Source organism: Gymnogyps californianus, chromosome 15, assembly GCF_018139145.2.
Source record: "Gymnogyps californianus isolate 813 chromosome 15, ASM1813914v2, whole genome shotgun sequence".
NCBI lineage: Eukaryota > Metazoa > Chordata > Aves > Accipitriformes > Cathartidae > Gymnogyps > Gymnogyps californianus.
The window spans coordinates 1,247,531-1,267,699 of record NC_059485.1 but is presented as its reverse complement, the minus strand read 5'-3'; the positions used below and the strand labels follow the sequence as shown (position 1 = coordinate 1,267,699).

Sequence of the window (20,169 nt, the reverse complement as noted above, 5' to 3'; positions counted from 1 at the left end):
GGTCTTTATTTATCCAGCGTATTAATCTTGCCTTCCCATGGAAACCTGGGTACCAGCCGCCAACAGACACACGACCCCAGGCAGATGATGGGGCCGGCTGCAGCCCTTCCGTGTAGGGTTGCGCAGCATCTCCCGTGCCCCCAGGTGTGAGGCCAGCACGGCCCTTTGGGACAGGGTGGGCTGCTCTGGGGCGCAGGGGAGCGACATCCCTTTGGAACCACCCCGGAGGTGGGGAGCAGACCTGGAGCTGGGCTGTGGTCTGCATCAGCCCCTGCCTTCCCCGGGGAGCTGCTGATGGAGCACCAGCCCCTTTTGCTTGATGTGGGGCTGGTTTTACCCCAGGTGAAACACAGTCCTGGGAGCAGAGAGTCAGAAACCGTCCTCTCGTGCCTGCCACCTCTTTAGCCGGCAGCAGAGCTCAGCAGGACCATGCCACGCGGCGGGGGGACTCGCGGTGAAGCGGCTTCCAAGGGGGCTTTCCTGGTGGAGACCTGCAGGAGTCCTCCCCATCACCGGGAGGGGGACGTGATGCACCCCCGAGCACTGCATCCCTCCCCGATCCTGCAGCGTTTGGCCGCTCCAGAGCTGCCTGGCCCAATTCTCCAGGGTACAGCTCTTGCTGGAGCTGGAGGAAGTGCTCTCGCAGCTGCTGTGAGCTTCTGGCTGTGACCTCCATGGCCAGAACAAGCTGCCTGAAAAGGCTGTGTTCCCTCCTGCTTTGGGCATTCATTACAGTGATATTTCTCCCCATGTTTTCCATTGAAGACGTGAGTGTCTGAAATAAATGTCTCTTCCCAAGCCTGTTCCTGCAGTTACGGTTGGCCGAGTAATTAAAAGATGTTGTCTGAATAATTTATTTGGAAACTACTGCAAATTTTGCAGAATAAATTATTCAAATATCATTCAACCTGCCCTGGCCCTACAAGGCGGAGGGGGTGACATCTCCTTCCCATGGCAATGAAGCGGTGTCCCCAGGCCAGCACTACACTCCCTGCAGTGCCTCCCAGGCAGGGGCGAGGCTTTTCCTCACAGAAATCCCCCCGAGCATCCTCACTGCCCCTGCAGAGCCTTGGCCGAGCAGCCGGTGCTGCGGAGCTGTGGTGCTGGTCTTGGTGTGCTGAGGCTTCCACGGGGCGCTGGGTCACAGGCAGCATGTTCTGCAAATGCATCCGGAGGGGGAGAGGAGGAAGGAATTGGTGTAAAATCAGAGTTACTTGTCCGACGTGCCTGGGCCAGTCCCAGTGCGCAGCAGTGAGAGCATCCCGGCCGTTGGCAGTGCAGTGATGCTCCCCGCGCCCGTGGTGCCGTGGGCGCGCGGGAAGGAGCGTGCCGGGTGCTGCCGAGCCGTCAGCGGAGCCGCAGCCTGCGCCAAGTGCTCGCTTGCACACCCGTGTGCACACCCACGTGTCCCCTCTGAGCACGAGCGTGCGCAGGCACCCGCAGTGTGCGGAGGAGGATGTGGGCACTGCCAGCACTGCCCCCGCCCCAGATCCCCCCCAGATCCAGTGAAGTCCAAGATTTACCGATGCCCCTTCCTGACCGTAGCCTGAAACCAGGGCGGCTTCTCCTCAGCCGTAGCTGGGCTTGGTACCCAAAGTGATTTAAGGCTGGCTGCTTTAAATGGGATCGTAATATTCTTACTCATCACTATTAATACTGATGTTACTACTTCTTAATGATGCACAAAACTGTCAGAATATGACAGATGTAAAACTATTTCACATCAAATCTAACTGTCAAAGAAATGCCATAAACGGTTGGAGAGGAGCACATTTCTCCCGACGCGAGGTATCACTACTACACTTCTTGAGGTTTTTATTTTTCTTTCACGTAATTGTTGATTTCTGCTTGAAAAGTCAGAAAGTTACTTAAGGTCAAGCAGAAGCATTTTGGGTTTTTTAAATGAATAGATAAAATTATTCCCATTAATGAAATTTTTTAGGTCTGCATGCTGAGATAATGACACGAGGTAATCAAATCTCATGCTTCAGAGCATAAACTGATTGACTGTGAGGGTCAGGAATTACTTTTCCTGTTCCTTAAAGAAGTGAACAATGGCCTGATAAATGACGAAGGCTTATTCATTTGTCTCCAGAGGACATTATGCTGGCCGTTCGGACGGTGAAACATGAAGCAAAGTCAGAGCGCCGATTCAGTGTGACATAATTTTGCGTCTTCTCTCTGTAAGGGGACACGGTCCGGTTTGAGTCCCGAGAGCGAGCGGCTTCTTACAGCTCTTGGGTTAGTTCTGCTGCTCACGCAGTGGCTGTTGCCATCTGTGTCGGGGGCTGAGGAGTCCCCGGGGATTTCTGCTGACCCCCCAGGGCAGATGAAGAGTGACGGTCACCAGTGTGGACCATGCCCGCCCCAGATGCTTGGTGCAGGACCTGGGCTGGGGCGGGTGCCGTTCAGTGCCCAGTACTGCAACACCCCTGGTTTAAGTGGTCCTGCATGATAGCGAGTGGCAGTGGGCTGTCTGCTTTTGACATGGACATGAGATGTTCCGCCAAGGCTCTCACATCTCCATGTGCTGCAGATGGTCAGAGTCATTGAAAACATGTTTTCATAGTAATTTTAAAGTCAGGAAGGTAATAAAAGGTAGTAAAAGCTCAGCAGAGTTGCAGGAGGAGGGTGTTAAGAGGCCCTGGTTCAGCAGGGCACTTGGGAGCATCATTCACCGTGCCATGGCAGCGCAGGGGGGTGCAGGCAGGGAGCCCCGGTCCCCCGCGCTCGGGTGAAGGCAGGAGCTTGCAGAGGAGCGGGGTGGTTGTGAAGGCTGCGGTCGGACCGACCGGGGAGTTAAGGATGGAGCTGTGCAAAGGGTAGGGGACGGGGGGATGTCTGGCGGGGCTCTGGGCTGGGGGGCAGGGGTACAGGAGCGCCGGGCTCCCCATACGAGGCACTTCCCACGTTGGCAAACAGCAAAAGCAATTCCTGCTGTTTATTTACAAGCCCTATGAAGACTGCTTCCCCTGCGGGCTCATTGCCAGTCGGGTAGTGCCTTGGCAGGACCGATTGTGGGACTTGTCTCTAATACAATTTTGTGTTTTATAATTTGAGAAAGTGGTTATAAAGATTGCCTTTTTTCCTATCAAAAAGGCACGGATAAAAGCTTATAACGGTGATGAGAAAATATGTGTTGTTCTTCTCTGATAAGGGGTGAGGGAGAGGAAGGTATTCTGGCTGTATCAGTGCAGAGCCTTGGCGAGGCCCTTCGAAATTAAACTCATTACTTAAGGATTCCACACAGCAGATTGCAAGCCTTTCTGCTTGGATGGTACAAAGCTTTCCGTAGAAGATTTTGACTGAGAGTCCAAATTAAGCCACAGAATAACCACTGTGCATCCTCTGAAGTATAGAGCTGGTATTTATGTCCAAACTTTAAAAAAAAGTGATTCATTTATTAAATGGCACATGGAAATAATTGTCAGGACATTATAGAAATGAAGTCACGCTGCTTGTGTTACAGCAAGCAGTTACAGGCGGAAGAAGGTGCGACTGTTGGGCTGCTCTCCCAAGATGCGGCGCTGTGCAGGTTCGTTATGTGGATGAGGTCGTTGCAGAGCGGGTGATGCACGTCGGGTGCTGTTGCTTCACCACCCTGGCACTGCTGGGGATTTCTGCCCGCACAGGGTCCATGGAGGGATGGCTCGGTGCAAAGCTGGCCCTAACTCGGAGAGCAGCCTGTGCAATACATAACGAATTGGCAATAACTGGAGACGCTTGGAAGCCGCTCGGGTCTGATATTTTACTGTCCTCCAGAGATACGTGTTGTCTTTTTAAAGAAATTCTGAGCCTCGGTCCTCTCCGGTGCAGGAAGGGTGAATCCTCCTCCTTGGGCATCTTCCCACAAGTGCTTTTAGGATGCTCCGGTGTCCCCAACCCCGCTCAGCACCCTCCCGGGGGACGATGGCAGATTTTGGAGCGGTGCCATGCACAGAGTCCCCGGGTCCCAGCAGGATGTTCATTCATCCTTGCTGGGAAAACGGGGTTGCTGCTGCTTGAACAACTTGTGGGAGGGGAGTGCCCCACGGACCAGAGCCTCGCCACGTGTCCTCCCCCTCTTCCAGACAGCAAAGCTGCTTCTTGCTCTTTCTAAGCGCCGATGCCGAGCAGCTGCTGCATCCGCACCCCTGACCCCACCGGCCGCCGGCGGGCCTCAACCTCCCAGCAAAGAGATCCGACCTGTCCTGGGCATGACGGCATCTGCGGCAAGGTCACTGCGTATTGCTGCTTCTGGGGCTGTCAGTAATGAAGTCATTCCTTCCCCTCCTGCCAGAAGGGCAGGAGGCGGCTCTGGCTCCCGTGGCTGCCTCGTCTCAGGAGTCTGAAGAATATCTAGTGCTGCCGAATCGATAGGGCTGCCCGGGCACCTGTAATTGGGCAGCAGGCGATTCCCGGCAGGCTTGCCTCTCTCTGTCTCGTGAGCTGCTGTCAAGAGTGTCACGTTTGATAAATGAGCTAATTTATAAATGCAGATTTGAATTTTGGCTACAAGTTTTATTCCATGGAGCTGGAAATTGGGTGATGCTTCAGGAGGACAGCAGTAGATTGCAGATTTTGGAGCATTAATTTGCTTTTCAAAACTATTTGGCTCCTAACCTTGCATCAGAAATGCCTTACTGGTGATTTGGGAACTGAGCAATTGTTTTTACTCTTGCTGACTCTCTGAAAGTATCTTCTAATGTCCTGCAGCACTGTACATGCAGCTGGAGTCCTCTGCTCCTCGGGATTATGCGGGGTATGGGGTGAAGCTGTGCCCCTGGTGAACCTGACAGCAGAGCTGCTGGTGTGATCCGGTGGGATTTCAGGCAGCGCCGAGTTCCCTGTTCCTGACAGGGCACGACCCTCCATGCCTGATCCCCGAGGTGTGCGCTGGACCTGGGGAGGTGGCGGCGTGCCGTGCCGAGGGTCTGCCAGCGGGCACCGTGCTGGCTGCCGAGGAGGGGCTGGGGGCTCCGTAACCGCAATGCTTCGGCAGGAGGGAAGCCCCCAGCGCTGCTCGGGCAGTGCTGCCTGCTCAGGCCTGGGTGGTTTGGGTGGGAGAGCCTGCGAAAGCACCCATTGGAGCTGTGTCTGCTGGCTGCAGTGCAGGGGAGGGGAGTTTCTGCTCTGGACTTTCTTGCAAGTAGCTTTCCCCCTGGTTACAGCTGTGCTCCATCATGTCCCATCAGACTTTCCATCTCTGATATCTGTGCTCAGGCTGGAGGGAAGATAAGACCCTTCTCCCAGAAGACAGACCCTTTTTGACTTAATCTGGGGAAGGAGACTTAGATCAGCCTGATTCTATTTAGTTTGTCAAAGCTGCAATCCAATTACAAGCAGTCGAGGTCGCCCGCAGGTTTGCTCTCCCCTCTTCTGCTCCTTGTTCTGCTCCTGCTCCCTGAGGAGACACTCCGGCTCCCGGAGCCGCATCCCTGTGGGCATCGCCCCTGGTCCCTCGGGGCCACGGCCCGAGGGGACCCAGAAGGAGAGCTCGGCGCTGGATCTGGCTGCTGTGCTGGTGCTTTCTGGTGCCTGCTCTCCCCTGTTCGTGGCTGTTTCGTTGCTATTTCCACTCTCCGTGGGAAGCACCGTCCCTGTGCTCCCACTTCTCCCAAAAGAAAGATGCAAATCAGCGCAATTCTCCTTAGTAAAGTGCAAGAGGAAACAAAGCAGCTTTAAACTGTTTAAAACTGAGAGCAAACAACAAATCATCCTGTCAGAAAGTGAAAATAATCTCTGGAGTTGATCCTCCAGCCTCCCTTGTCCATTAGAGCTGTATTTGCTTTGCATTGATAACTGTATGTCATTTCTCATGTAATGTCTGTGTCTGCACGTATTCAGTTTTAATTCTGTTTTTAATCACTATTTTCACACTTACTTTTGGCACACAGGGAAGTTGTCAATTGTTGGGTATTTTTATAGTTTGAATACTGAATTTAATCCTTTTTCTCTTCCCCCAGTAAGAGATGCTAAAAACTTAGTTCCTATGGATCCTAATGGCTTGTCAGATCCCTACGTGAAGCTTAAACTAATCCCTGACCCCAAAAACGAAAGCAAACAGAAGACCAAAACTATCAAGTGCTCTCTGAATCCTGAGTGGAATGAGACATTTAAATTGTAAGTACAAGAAAAATGTTTAAACTTTGTAAACTAATTTTTCTTACCCCTAAGAATTAATGTGACTGTATTTGCTCTGATTTAATTATTCAGAGACATTAAGCTGATTCAACTGAGAAATAATTCTTTTCGGTCCTGTAAGTGTGACCCAGAAACGCTCAAACCTCTGCCCCGACCCCTGATCAAAGCCGAGCGTTTCGTGGCAGGAGCTCTGCATTCTCTGTTTGAAACAGATGCGGCCGGGAAATTAAATATTAGAGAGCTGAAGGGTCATTGAAGACCATCCCTTCATTTTGCATCCATGTTCTTAAGGAGCGCCAAGGGGCATGGTGGTGTAGCAATGGCTTCCAGAATAAAACCATCCCTTTTTCTTTCCTCTCTTCCAGCCAACTGAAAGAGGCGGACAAAGACAGGCGGTTGTCTGTGGAGATTTGGGACTGGGATCTGACCAGCAGGAATGATTTCATGGGCTCCTTGTCCTTCGGGATTTCTGAGCTGCAGAAGTCGGGAGTCGATGGCTGGTAAGAGTTGCAATTGTTTTAAAAATACTATGGGCGAAAAGCAGTCCTGATCTTTTTGTACACAATGGAAGATGTGGCAGCCCATCGTACTTTATCAGCATCCTTCTGTTCAAGGACCACCAGTTGTTCTGGCTCCCGTGTAAGGTGCCGCTCCACCTCTCAGACTGGTGAGACTCGCTGGTGCTGTGGTGGGCTGTGGGCTGTCCCACGGGACACCCAGAGGTGCCAGGACAGCGTCTGAGTGCCCTGCGTGGGCTGGCTTTGCGTCACCTCCTCTGTGTCCTCCTGCCCCTATCAGGGTTGCTCGGGGGGCTTTTCCCTGCCACAGGCACACACAGACGTGGGGCTGCTCTGCCTGGCGTTCCCAGCCAGGAGGGCCGGTGCTCCCTGCGGGCTCTCCCTACCTAGGCTTCAGGAGGGGACAGCATCGCCTGGCAAGCATTTGCCGAGCAAGCGTTTCCCAGCATTTTCTGGTTGAGTTCCCTTAGTTTCTGTACTGGAGAGGCAACATGGCTTCATCAGGTGTGCAGGAGAGCAAGGCTGTGAGCGGGTGAAGGGGTGGGGGGACACGCTTTGAATTGCATTTGTGGTGAGGGCAGCCGTTTTGTAGCACGCAGACTAGCAGAACCGGTGCTGAGGGGCACTGTTCAATAAAAGGAGGAATGCTACCAAAGTGTGTAATTACCCTCACTCGTTACCATATGAAAGATGAACACAGTGGGTCCGTAACACCCGCACTGAATGGGTCTCTTCATTTCCATTTTATCTCCCCCAGCAGGACACATGCTGCCTTATTTCCCTTTTTTTTTTTCCTCAGCCACTGATGCCTGAGAGCTGTGTTACCTTTCCATGTCAAGTGTAATAATTGAAAATAGATATTATATGTCTTTTGGAAACCAAAACCTACATGCTATTAATTTGCATTCCGTGAGTTGAGCAAACACCCCGGACTCTGTCTTTTCTACCGTGGAAGCTGTACGTGTCTCACTTAAAGTAGAGAACGGAGAGGAGGAGGAATTAGCAGGCAGGCTAGCCTGCCCGCACAGCACCGGGTCATGCATCTCTTGCGCAGGGAGGTGGGCTGGAGGGCTGGCACCATGCGGGGCACCCACTGCCTGCCCTGGCACAGCTGGGGCTTGGGGGGCAGAGCTGGGGATGCTCCCTGCCGCCGTCAGCCTCGTCCTGCCCGGCGGGAGCCCGCAGTAAGGCAGGCAGCGTGTGCTGTTCCCCCAGGGAAAACCGACCCATCGTGGGGCCGTGTTATCGCACGGGTGGCATGTGGCAGGGCTCAGCCTGTGAGCCTCGCTGGCCACAGACCAGACCCTGTTTGAGACACGCTTCTCTTCTGGAAAACAGAAGAAAACTGTCACTTTGCCCCAAATTTCCCGTCACCTGTAATGATGTGTGTGTGTCGGCTGGGGTTGGTGCGCTGCCGGCTTCTGACGCAGCCCAAAGTCTGATCATTTTCCCAGCCTCTTAAAAATCATGTAAGTGGAGATATAGGTAATTTTCCTTGTCACAGCATTTGGCTAGAATAAACTCTAGAAGGAGCTCTGATGTATATTTCATACCTAAACAACTGCAGTTAATGGAGAAAACAAGCTCAAAGGAAGAATCTGTCCCTATATTATGCGAACAGTGCTTTGTTCATTCAGTGCAGTCTCTGTAGATAACACCCGGCTGATAACCATCCTCCGGCTGCCGGGAGGGTTCGCCGATGGAGCCAAAGCTTTGCCTGCGGCTGTGTGAAACGCCTCAGATCTGAATGACATTTCCATGATTTCTGATAATTGCCGCTTAAACTTTTTTCCTTTTTTTGGTGAGCATCTTGGCTTTGTGCTCAGGGTTGTCAGCGCCAGCCCGGCACCGGCAGGCTCTGCGTGCTCTCCCCGTGGAGCCCGGCCTGCCTTGGCACCTGGGGCAGCTGATGGGGAAGGAGCTTGCCCACGCGTGTGCCCGTGGCCATCACAAGAAACATGTGCTTTTCCTGTGGGTTTTTTGTCAGGCTTGTGTTTTGGAAGAGGCATCAGTGCTTTGTGGTGTCTGCCGCAGCGGGTAGTGGATGTGCTTTCTGGGTTGTGGTGGCTGGGGTCCCCAGTACAGCAAGGGACCCCAGAAACAACCCTCCACTGGAGTGCGTGTCTGGGAGCATGCTGAGTGGGATGGTTTGGGGGTGTGAGGTTTGGGGGATCTTCTAACCTCAGGGAAGGGTCACCTGGATGCCGGTATAGTGGAGGCAGAGCTGTGCTGGGAGCGGGAGGTGTGGTCCTGCCTGCCTGCAGTCCTGCCTGCCATCCTGACCTCACGTTCTCACTGTGTCCCTCCAGGTTTAAGCTGCTGAGCCAGGAGGAGGGGGAGTATTTCAACGTCCCGGTGCCTCCTGAAGGAGAAGAAGGAAACGAGGAACTGAGGCAGAAATTTGAGGTGAATTGATTTTTCTTGGGAACTCAGGGGTTTTCCTCGCTGCCTCCCTGCCATTTCCTTGGCAAGGGGCTTTCCCTGGGAGCGTGGAGCAGGGTATGGCCCATCACTCTTCCCTCTCCCTGCTTTGCACCCACTGCTGGGGACCTGTGCCCTTGGCTGGTCCTTCCCGAGGCTCTCTGTGGCATGCCTGGCCCCGGGGCACGAGCTTTGAGTGGTGTTTCCAGAAGGTAAGTTGTTCAGTTACATTTAGCAAAAAAAAGTCACTCTGAAGATTTGAAGCTTTCCAGCAACGGTATGGCTATGTTAAATAATGAACAAGGACCGTATGGGAATGGGAAGTTTGTGATGCATCCGCAAGTGGTTCCTGCCTCGCTGGTGCAGCGCTGGGTCATGTCACCACACCAGGCTCGTGCTTCCAGGGCAAGGGAGACCGGAGAAGACGGCGGGTGCTTCAAGCAGGGACCTGGTCACTCCTTGGATCACTGCAGCTGCGCAGCTCCTCCGGCACGAGGCACACAGCGGTCTGAGGAACGATGGGGAGCTGGGACAGATGAGCCAAAGGGCATCATTTTGTAGAGATTTGCAGAAGAGCAAGTTAAGGCAAAAGGATTCAGATACACCAGGAACTGGAAGTGTAGGGCTCATTCACATGCAATTTTCTGATGGGATTGACAGAATGGTTTTTAATTGTAACACACAGAATGAGCCATCCATCTCACCCTTCTGGAATACTCTCTTCCAATCTGAAAGTACAGTGGCCTCCCTGTGCACGTGTGTATCTGACTTTGTGTGCAGTAGAAGCAGGCAGTGGATTAGCTGGGGAAGGGAACAGTTGTTTTTGGTGGATGAGGAGATGAGAGATATGAAAATGATTCTTTGGCACGTATATCAGGTTGAAAATACAACAGAGAACATTGCACAATGCAGAGTTTTGTGTAATGCTTGCTTGGCGCCTTGTGCTCCACTAAGAGCGTGCTTGATCCAGTGTCTCCGCTTCCTGCGGGTAGGAAGGAGTCTGAAATGCCGTCATTTCTAAGAAGTCGTTTCTTCTTGCTGCAAAGGAAGCAGCATAGCAAACATCCCCCTTTCATTTGTGTTGTTTCAGACGATGCCTGTCTTTCTCTTAGGGTTACATAATTCACAATTTGTGTTTGCCAAAATGAGTATAGCATAGCTAGAAGAGGAGATACTTCAGTTAATGTGTTTCCAACACTTTATTCCAATTAAAGAGGGATGAAGATCCTGGGTGTCCCAGGATGACCTGATGTAACCGTGCTCTGATGGCAGCACGTGCATGTGTTGTTGGTACAGCAGTTCTACCCTCGTTCTGAGGTGCCGTATAATAGGATTTGTTCATCTGTTTTTTCTGTCATGCTGCTGATTATGAATTAATATAATTAACTAAGATAAATTAAGATATTAATATAATTGGATTTGGAGCTAATCTCAGAAAGAAACCCTTTCTTAGCTGTTAAATGTCATGGCAGCCTCTGTACCCTGACTTGTGCACTGAGACCGGGCTGGGTTTTTAAGAGGGTGATGGTTGGGTGAGCTGGCACGTGGTATCAGCGATCCCTGACGCGCTTTGCACCGAGGTGCTACCGACAGGAACGCTGCTGGGGCTGCTGGAGGTGTAAGCCTGGAACGCTATGTACGAGCTTACGTACGAGCCAGTGATTTAGTTTTCAATAACCTAAGTAATCCATCCTTCCCAGTGTGTAGCACTGCTCTAGTATAGGGATAGTGGGGTAACCTGATGAACCAAGAGAGGAGTCTATGCTAATTGAACTATGGGCTAATTGATATGGCCGAGTGACAGTGAAGGTCAGATGAGTGACAGTGCCTTGTCTGAAGCGAGCCCCTGAGTTTGAGGGGAAGGCCAGCAGCACCGGCCAGAGCGCTCAAAGGGAGCAGCGGGGTGTGAGGGCTCGGTGTTGCTGCTGGCTCTGGCCCATGCAGGTGGAAGCGCAGAGCAGTCACTCGGGGAGAGCGCTCCTGGTGCCCGTGAAAAGCAAAGGACATAAAAGTGATGGGCTTTCCTGAGCAGATGTGGATATGGGATTTCAGGGAGCCAGAAAGGCTCTGCAGAGCCTTATCACACCTCGGCTTCCCCGAGGAGCTGGCCCAGCTAAGCTGCTGTCAGCATCCGAGAGCATCAAGGCTTTGCACTGGCGGCACCAAGGATCTGCGCAGAGGTGAACTGAGGCTGGTGAGATTTCCATGCAAGTCTCTGAAAGATTTCAGTGATGCTTGGGTCCAACTCCCCAAGAGGCTTCAAGGAGAAATGTCTATTTGCTACTCAATAAGCCATGGAAGATCTTGCTGAATGATTGATCCAGACATTACTGAATTAACAGGTCTTTGCCATTTTTCGGTATAGCTAAAGTCTTTCCAGAACCCTAAGAAAGAATGTGATACATCTGGAGACTTATGTGCAATGAGCCATACATAGAATAAAATAGTTGCCCTTATGGTTGTCAGTGTGAACTCCATAATTGTAGCACAGGACTGGAGAGTTAGTTCCTTTTTCTCCTTTCTTTTTTTAATCTCACGTTTATCTCATTTATATATAACTTTCCTGAATATCCAAGAAAATAAGACAGTTCTAATACAGCAGTTGGCATACAACCAGTGGTTGTTAGCTCTATAAAGAACTACCTACCTGCTTCTGTGGCATTTCGTGATGTTGCAGTGGCGTTAAAACGGTATGTGTGTTGGAAGTCAGATGATGAGTTGTCTACAGATCAGAAAATACATTGTCCAGAGGTGAGATTTCACTCTACCAGAGCACATCTGTACCCTGACCTTGCTGTGTCTTCCCCTATTGCATCTTCCTTTGTGAGCAAGTCAGTGTTACAAGGAAAGGAATCCCTGGCCAGCTGAGGGATGGCTTGTGCTGGCATCCCGAGGGGCGAGGAGTGCACGGGAGCCTGGTTGGGATGCAGCAGCCAGGGTGCTGTCACGGCCTTTCAGACGATAAGAACTAAAAAGAATCCCTCAATGGATCTGCATTAGTGCTGCTTGATCCTGCCTGTTCCTGGGCAGCGCGAATCAATAGGACAAAGTTGAGACGCGTATGACAGGCTTATATTTTGAGTGGACTTAACATTGCAAAAGCACCCCAGCCGAGAGGACTGAGGTGTCAGCCTGGACGACGCAGAAGACGTACGGATGCTCGCAGAGCTGCCGGCTGGAGCGATGCCCCTTTCTGGCAGCCTGCGGTGCTGTTCTTGGCCGATGGCCTGCTGCTGCGCTTCCTGCAGCCTTTTGTCTGCAGCGGGCCTGTCCTGGGCTTGACAAGAAAGCGTCCTGAGACAAAAGCACAGCGTGAAGCCTTGCGCTACATCCCCTGCCAATTCCGCTCAGTCTTTATCAGCCGCTTGCTGGGACAGCTTGATAGATGTGAACGTCAGCTGCTATTGCATAAATTCAGATGTAGTAAATTAACTATGACAAATGGAGTTGGATAACGAAGGTCAAGTGCTTTTTTTAAAAAATTTTGTGAGCAATATTTGGCACGCTTCAGTTGTAAACCTTGAAGAGGTCTTGAGATTGTGTGAGCATCAGGGGTGTATTAAAAACAGGTTAAAAGACTTTTGTACTCATTTAGAGATGGACATTAGAGACACTCGATAGCAAAAGCAAGGCACTTCACGTGGGCATGATGATCTTTACATCTCCCCGACTCTTTTTTTTGGGCTCTTTTCTGGAAAGACTTTTCCCCCTCTTGGCCAAGCTACATGCTGAGCCTGTTTTATCAGGGAAGTCGCGTTGTGTTTATATCCTCATCTTGTCTCCTGTGAACGTACCGTGGTGCTGCAAATTCAGGTCAAGTGCAAGACTGACTGTGAGTGAAGCAGCCCCTCTTCAAACACAGACTCGGGAGCAGCTGTAGGCGACAGGAGGGACCTGCAGTCGCTCTCTTGCTTGGGTGCCGGGTGCTTGCCCGGGTGTCTGCTGGCGCTGCTGGTAATGCTGTGCCTGAAGCTGGCCAGTTTGCTGGGATGAAGCAAATGCAAATCCTCTTCCTTCTCCCCTCTCTGTGTTGCTCTTTTCCACTCTGCTCAGGACTGAAAGCCTCCCCCTGCTTTGGTCAGTGTTTCAGTGAGTCCCGTGGCCAACCCCAGGGCTGCCAGGCTGCAGACATGCGGGAGAATGTGGGCTCCTCTGAAACAGAGGTGTGCTTTTGGGTGTCATTTGATGGAAATGTAATATTGCCCTTGAATTTTATTACAGCTTGTTTTCACAGAGGTTAATTTAGTGTCAAATCTGATCTGACAAGATTGTTTTTCAGCTGTATGAGAGTATTTAGGAAGCTTTCACAGAATACGACTATTTTGCCTGCTGATAAGTATACCTTTCTTTTGGAGATAGCTTTGAAATACAATGGGGTGAGGATTGCTGAAGGCAAAGTTGCACAGCACAGGGCTGGCTTTGTGGAGACGCAGAGGCTGCTCTTGTTCAGTTGCCCGCGTTTGGATCCCTCTTTGGCCAGGTTCAGTGAGCAGCTTTCAGTCGGTGCCAGAGCTGCTGTTTGTCTCCTGAGCTGACTTGAAGTAAAAATGCTCTGGCCGGGTATCCCCTTCTTTTGGGGACGTTGCAAAAGCCTAAAGATTACAATGAGGAAAACCCCTTGTACTTCGGGAGAGGTGACTTTATTTCCTTTTCAATGTATGCACTTTTTCCCGTTGGAAAGCAGGCGTGCCACGTGTGTGGCTCCGCTCGCGGCAGCAGCAGGTACCGGTGGCTGTCGGATGATTTCAGCCCCCTCCCTGGGGCAGAGCTGCGTTAGCACTTACGATGTTTGCACATCCTGGAGACCATTCCTTTAGTTTTCAGTGCAGGAGTTTTTCAGATGTTTGTAGGTGCTGCAGGTGACCTTGAATGGAGAATTTTACAGCACGGAGAACCTTGCAAGAACCAATTAGCAGCGGCAAAGGCTTGGAGATTACTTGTGAAGCTCCTATCTGGAGGAGCTGCGAGCAGCAGCCAAATTGAACTGCTGGAATCGGGTTAATGGAATTTCATGCTAGACTGAGCTCAGTGCAAGCCTTACACTGTCGCATATTTCTAAAAATTAAAACTGGATAAATTGTGAGATAGCTTTTACAAACTGTGGTTCAGCAAATTAGATGGCCCCTGGACCAATGAGGAGGTGCCGAGCCACTGATGAGATTTTTGTGTTTAAAAATGTGGGGGTTTTGTGAGGCTCCTTAATAAGCAATTGTGATTGCAGCAGCTCGCGCGATTGCTTGGGGATGCAGGAGGAGTGCTTTCTATTCTGGTTTGTTCAAAATGGATTTGTAGCTTCCTACGTTCAGCCTGAACTGGCACGGGAGTGCAATTCTCTTCAATATCAGATAGTAACGGAGGTGGGGCTGGATAAAAAGTCCTATATTTTACCTTAATATATTTATATTCACCTGTCCTTTTCTGGTGAGGTGAGAGGCAGAAGCCAGTTTTGAGGGGAAAAAAAAAGCTTATTTAAGCCTCTGTTCTGTTCTTTGGATGATCTAGAGCATGTTACGGGGTAGCTCCCCGGGCACGCAGGGTGCCGTGTCCTGCTGGCTGCGGGGAGAGGGATAATGGGGTAATGGGCAGATGCAGTTCCCAGTTGCTCTTGCAGAGATTAACTGGGGACCAGCCGAACAGTGCAATGTGTTGGGGCTGATAACTTCCCTAGTGCCCTTCTTGGTGCTGTCCCTGTCATGCTTATGGAAAAGGTTCCTGTAGCTCAGGGTAGCGTTTGACGTGGAAGAGAGCTGATTAACGTGGGATTTCAGGAGCACTCGCTGGTTTTATAATGACCTTTCTCCACACTGTTTTCAGTAATTTCTTCTCTTTTCTCCCCGTTCCATGTCCATCTTTGCAGAGAGCCAAGATTGGAACAGGGTCCAAGGCTGCGGATGAGAAGACAACAAATGCCATTTCTAAATTCGACAACAACGGGAGCAGAGATCGGATGAAACTTTCGGATTTCAATTTCCTGATGGTGCTGGGAAAAGGAAGCTTTGGGAAGGTGTGGTACAACGTGCACCTTTGCACTTTCTGTATTTAACACGCGTTTGTAGTATTTCTGAGCTGCGGCCATGTGGCTCCTCCAGCGTGATCTGTCCTTGCTCTGCCTGGGAGCACTGGTGTCACGGTAATGGGAGCCCAGTTTGTTGGCTCCCTTCTGGACTGTGTGACTGCTGTGTCACAGTGATGAAGACCTGAGATGTCTGATCAGACCATCACAAAAATCAGATGGTCTCTTTTGGGAAGCAGGGTGTGTGCTGTGTCTTTAAAGCTCCTTTTTGATTTGGCCATTTTTTTCTCTAATAATTACAAATATATGTGAACATTTTAATTAACTTTCTGGACCGGTTATGAGTGGTAACAGAATTTCATTCTTCTAATAATTATGTGACTTGGAGCCTTCATTTTTCTTGGGGTCTTGCCAACTTTGTCATGATTTCCATTAAAAATTCCAGTCCTCGGGTGGCTGCTTGGGCGTCACAGCCCGGAGCAGGCAGGAAGGTGGGCTGCTGTTGCTGTGCAGCATGGTGTTTACTGGTGTGATGAATAGCCCGACACCGCTCTGATTAGTGAATTGCCTTAATTGCAGGGAATATTGCTCTGCCTTTGGGCACATCTCTTGGGTGGGCAGCGGAGGTAAGGAGGGAATGCCAGGGGAGCGATGCTCACCCATCGCCTGCTGAGCACAAGGGGTGAACCCCCCTTTCAGAGCTGGTCCCCGTTCCCTCCCCCAGCCTTTCGCTGCTGGCGTTTGAGCTCGGGGAGGTCCCAGCCTCTCTAGACGGGTGTTTGCTCCCTTTCTGGAGGTGGAGGGCTTAGAGAGCCACTGAAACATCTGTGACAGGAGGAGGATGGGGAGTTCCTGATGGTCCCCAGCATGCAGAGCATCAGCCTGCAGTTCCCCTGCCAGCGATGCTGCCGGGGAGGAGGCTGCTGTTACTCTGCGTTTTACACCTTTGCTGCAGGTTGGCAGCCTGGGGGAGCAGGAAAGCCCCGTGCGTTGTGCCCATGCTGCTCTCACTCAGTAGTATATACATATCCCTGTTTCCACGTCGCTTTTTCCCCCTTTTCTCTCCCTCCCAACACCTAATCCCTTTTAAAGTCTATGCCTGGCATCTGGAAACTCTGTAGTTGTGGTTTTTCCCCCCTTCTTTCTTTTAATTTGAGAAACATTAGCAAACTCTTCAGTTGGCATCGTGGCTTATGTAAGGGAATGTGTGACAGAAACTGTTCCCTGCAACAGAATGTTATAAATATGCTAATTAGCGCTTATTAAAACAGCACGTTGGTTTCTACGGTTAGATGCAGCCTCACCCTCACGTGTGCCTGCGCCTCGCTGGGGAGCGCTCCCCCGCGGCTCCCCTCCTGCCTCCCCGGCATCCTGCTGGCCGTCCCCCCGGCACGGGGACACCGAGCCGGCACGGCGGAGGGTGCCCGGCTGCAGGGCCTTGCTGCAGAGGATGCTTCGCTACCTGCTTGGTTTGCACTTACACGGAGATGCCAGATGTTTCGGAAGGAGCCGGGCAGAGGTGCACAGATCCGTGCCATGCTGGTGCTTGGCTGGTGGGGAGAGGAGCCCGGCTCCCCTGTCTCAGCTCCCGGCAGGTTCCCAGCCCTTGGCGTGCCGAGCAGCCGGTCGTGTCCGTGGCAGCAGCGTCCTTCTCCAGGGCTGGCACCGCCTGCTCCCGTGCTTGGCTGTGTGCTGCCAGCCTCCCTCCTCCCAGTCCCTGCTGCTGCTGCTGCAGTTCCAGCAGGCTGTGAGAGCTCTTTGAGTGTAATCACACTGTTTTAGTGAGTCTTTGTCTCAGGCATAAGCTTATTAACCCTTTGGCATCAGTAGCTCAGATTTACTGCTTCGTATTTTTCTCTCTCCACCGCTACGGCTGTCCAGGGTGAGGAGTACCTATGTGTTGGCCTTGGTGGAGTGTAATAAACTTCCTTTCTCTACACTCAGCATCACAATATCTCCAGTTATTATGCTGGAGCATTCCCAAACAAATACTCTATATTACAGGAATAAATCAAGTTAAATATCAGCTTTTTCTGCACCAAAAAAAAAAAAAAATTAAAAGAGAATGCAGTCTACTTTCCAGAGAGTGAGCTGGCAGATGGAGGTCCCCGTAGAGCCAGGCATCAAGGTTTAGGGGGTGGAAAATTGCTCTGGTTTGGAAAATAGCTCAGGGGCAGGGGCTCGGGTGTGCGTGGTCCTGGCTCGGCGTGTTCAGCCCCAGGATGCAGGGCGACCCTCCGTGCTCCTTGGTGGTCCTGGGTCTTCTTGGGCTGAGCCCCACTGCTGCCCGCCCCAGCCACGGGGCCCGTCGGGGCCCCCGGGAGCTGTAACTGGTGGCAGTCCTCGGCTGGGCTGGTGAGGGGAAGGGAGATATTCCTGACTGAAGGCGGCAGCACTTGGCACAGCCCACCCTGGGTTTGCTTTACCGTAATATAAATAGAGGAAAGTTAAATTATGTGGCTTGCTCATATTTTTGCAGCTAATCAATCTGTCATGCTATCAAGCTGTCAATCTTTTCTGAGGGTTTTATGGTGTTTTTCTGAGCAGGGCTGATTCTTTTGCCTCTGCAGTTATGGATTAGAGTGCAATGGGAGACAATTTTCATGTCCTGTGATAATCTTCAAGCTGTAAAATGCTTTCCTCTCCTCTCTTGGTATGAAACGTGGCAGTCAGCCGGCGCACTCAGGCAGGGACTCGGTCTCCGACTCACAGAGTTGTGCTCTGGCCCCTGGGCACGTGGTGGGGTTTGGGTGCACGCTCCCTCCTTCACCAACATGCCTCTTGTCCACAGCTCTGTTTAGGGCGTTATCAAACTGCGCCGGGTGCATTCGCTTGTTTGAATCTTTTCGTATTTACGGTGCAGTGGGTCCCAATCTTTTTCTTTGTCATTATCAGCCGTTGCTGAAGCCCGCTTGTCGGTGGCTGTCCTTCTCCTGAGATCTTAGCTGTACCCGTGCTGCAGTCACCATAGGAACTGCGATGCCAGCGTGCTGGAGCCAGCTTTGAGCCGGCCCCTGGCGCACCGAGAGCACCGAGCTCGGAGCAGGCTGCTCTGCGTAGCTGGATGGGCTGTGGCTCCGCGCAGCAAGCTGTCGCGCTGGCACCGCACCGCCGAGCTGCTGCGGGCAGGGTCAGAGCAAGACGGCGTCGGAGACGGTCACATAAGCTCCACAGGCTGCGAGCAGCCCTGTCTCCTGCTTTTGGAGAACAGGCCAGGTCTTCTAATGCCTGTGCAGCCTTCGTGCCTGTCACTCAGGATGCAGAAGGTATTTTCTCGATTGGCCATAGACCAGAGCCTGCAATCTCTTCTGCATATGCAAATTCACAGTGATTACAGCATCCTGAACTGCATTAATCCCAATGTGCACTTCTGGAGCTGCTCGCTCTGCCAGCCCAGATGTGTGAGAGAAATGTAGTAACGTGTGGTTTTCAGCATCCCTCTGCACTCACCCAGACACACGCTCTCGCGCTTGGCCTCTTCGCTGTGGGTCTCGTGCAGCTGATTTTTAGGCAGCTGCGAAGTCCTTTTGCCTTTTACATTTCAGTAAAGCAGGGCTGGTTGGCTCAGCTGTGGCTCAGGATTGCCATGTCATTGGGAAGCTACTGCATGAAACATTTACAGTCCATATAAGCCCTAGAGCAGTTTTTCACATTTAATGTGGTACACCAGCCAACCTCTGCCTCTCGCTGCGCTGCAGAGACTGAGCGTGCTGGGGTGGTGGTAGCCACATCCCCGGTCGGGTGGGAATTGCACACTGACATCTCGGTGGCACCCACTGCTCGCTCTGGGGTTTCCTCCTGTGCAGGACAGGCTCCCATCGCCCTGCAGAGTTCAGCTCCCCTGCAGAGTTATTTACTATGGCTGATTCCCATTCTCCAGCAGCTGGTTTTACCTTTGTATTTGATCTGTGTGTACCCCCAGGGAGGTCTCCTGGGGTGTTTATCCCCAAACACGCTCCATTACCACCAGCAGCACTCTCTCCCCTGAGAGTCTCCAAGGAAAATGTCTGGAGAAGCACCAGGATGCTTTCGAAGCCCTGCCTGGCACTGCACTCTCTGCTTCTGAAGGGGGCTCCTGCTGCCACCCCCGGCCCTGGCGCGGTCCCTTCGGGCAGTAGCAGATGCCAGGCTCAGAGATTCCGTGGTTTAGTTACTTTTTCTCTGAAAGGGTTATGGATAGCAAGGTGGGTCTGTATATAATTGATGTTGCATATAATGCACTTACTTACTCCCGGGTAACAGGTTTCATCTTCCCCCAAACTGAGTTCTTGGAGCGGTCGCTTCTCTTTTTCCACCAACTTTGAATGGCCAAAGCCCGTCTGCTTTTATCACTTAACAATCAGCCCCATTTTTTAGCACCTGTGCATGGTGACTTGTAAATCTTAACTCGTGTAAAAACGGTGAAGATAAATGGAGGCAGTGAACTGAAACGGTTCAGTTTGTGCAGAATCGCAAGGGAGGGCAGAGGTGCAGGCTCCACGTGAAGCCGCTGTGTCTGCTGCCCTGGCACCCTGTCCCGCGGCTGCAGGCAGGGAACCGGTCTGTCCATGCCCGTGGGCGCTCCTGCGAGGACAGCTTGTCGATTCGGTGCAAAGGGCTGTTGCAAGACACCTCAGGGAGCTGGTAGCGGGAAAGGATGAAGCACAAATCTGGTCCCTGTGCCTTGCTGGGCTGCATCACAGCAGCACGCTGAGCTGCTCCGGGTTCTCAACTTTCTTCAAACATCAGCGAGTAAATAAATCAGTTACTGAAGTCACTGGCGCACTGTCAGTCTGCTTTTTAGCCCTGCCGATGGATGAGTGTGGCGTGTGGCCGCTGCAATCCCGGCCCCGCTGATGAAAATGTAAATGTCAGTGGCTTCTCCAAAGCACTTGGCGCTGAGGAGCCCCGATGCCTTTCCTGGCTAATCCTGACAAGCAGCGTGTCAAGGACAGCCAGCCTCTCCAGGGCCGCAGCCAAGCGCCTGAAACGAGCCAGAGCCACGTGCTTTCAAAAAGTACTCTTCCCCACCGTACTGTTATTTTCACTCTTAACAAGTTGGTGGGCACCGAAGACCTCAGTCCTCGGGCTGTGTCCCCTGCGTTGTCCCCCAGT

At 51.9% G+C, this 20,169-nt stretch overlaps 1 protein-coding gene across 2 annotated transcripts in view; it reads left to right on the top strand.

Moving 5' to 3' along the window:
* Positions 1–20,169, top strand: part of PRKCB (protein kinase C beta) — a 134,095-nt gene that overhangs the window by 77,914 nt on the left and 36,012 nt on the right. For both annotated transcript variants that reach the window (XM_050905958.1, XM_050905957.1), the window contains exons 6-9: positions 5,946–6,102; positions 6,489–6,623; positions 8,951–9,047; positions 14,920–15,066. In XM_050905958.1, coding sequence (XP_050761915.1) covers positions 5,946–6,102; positions 6,489–6,623; positions 8,951–9,047; positions 14,920–15,066 — 536 coding nt within the window. The remainder of the gene's footprint in view (positions 1–5,945; positions 6,103–6,488; positions 6,624–8,950; positions 9,048–14,919; positions 15,067–20,169) is intronic.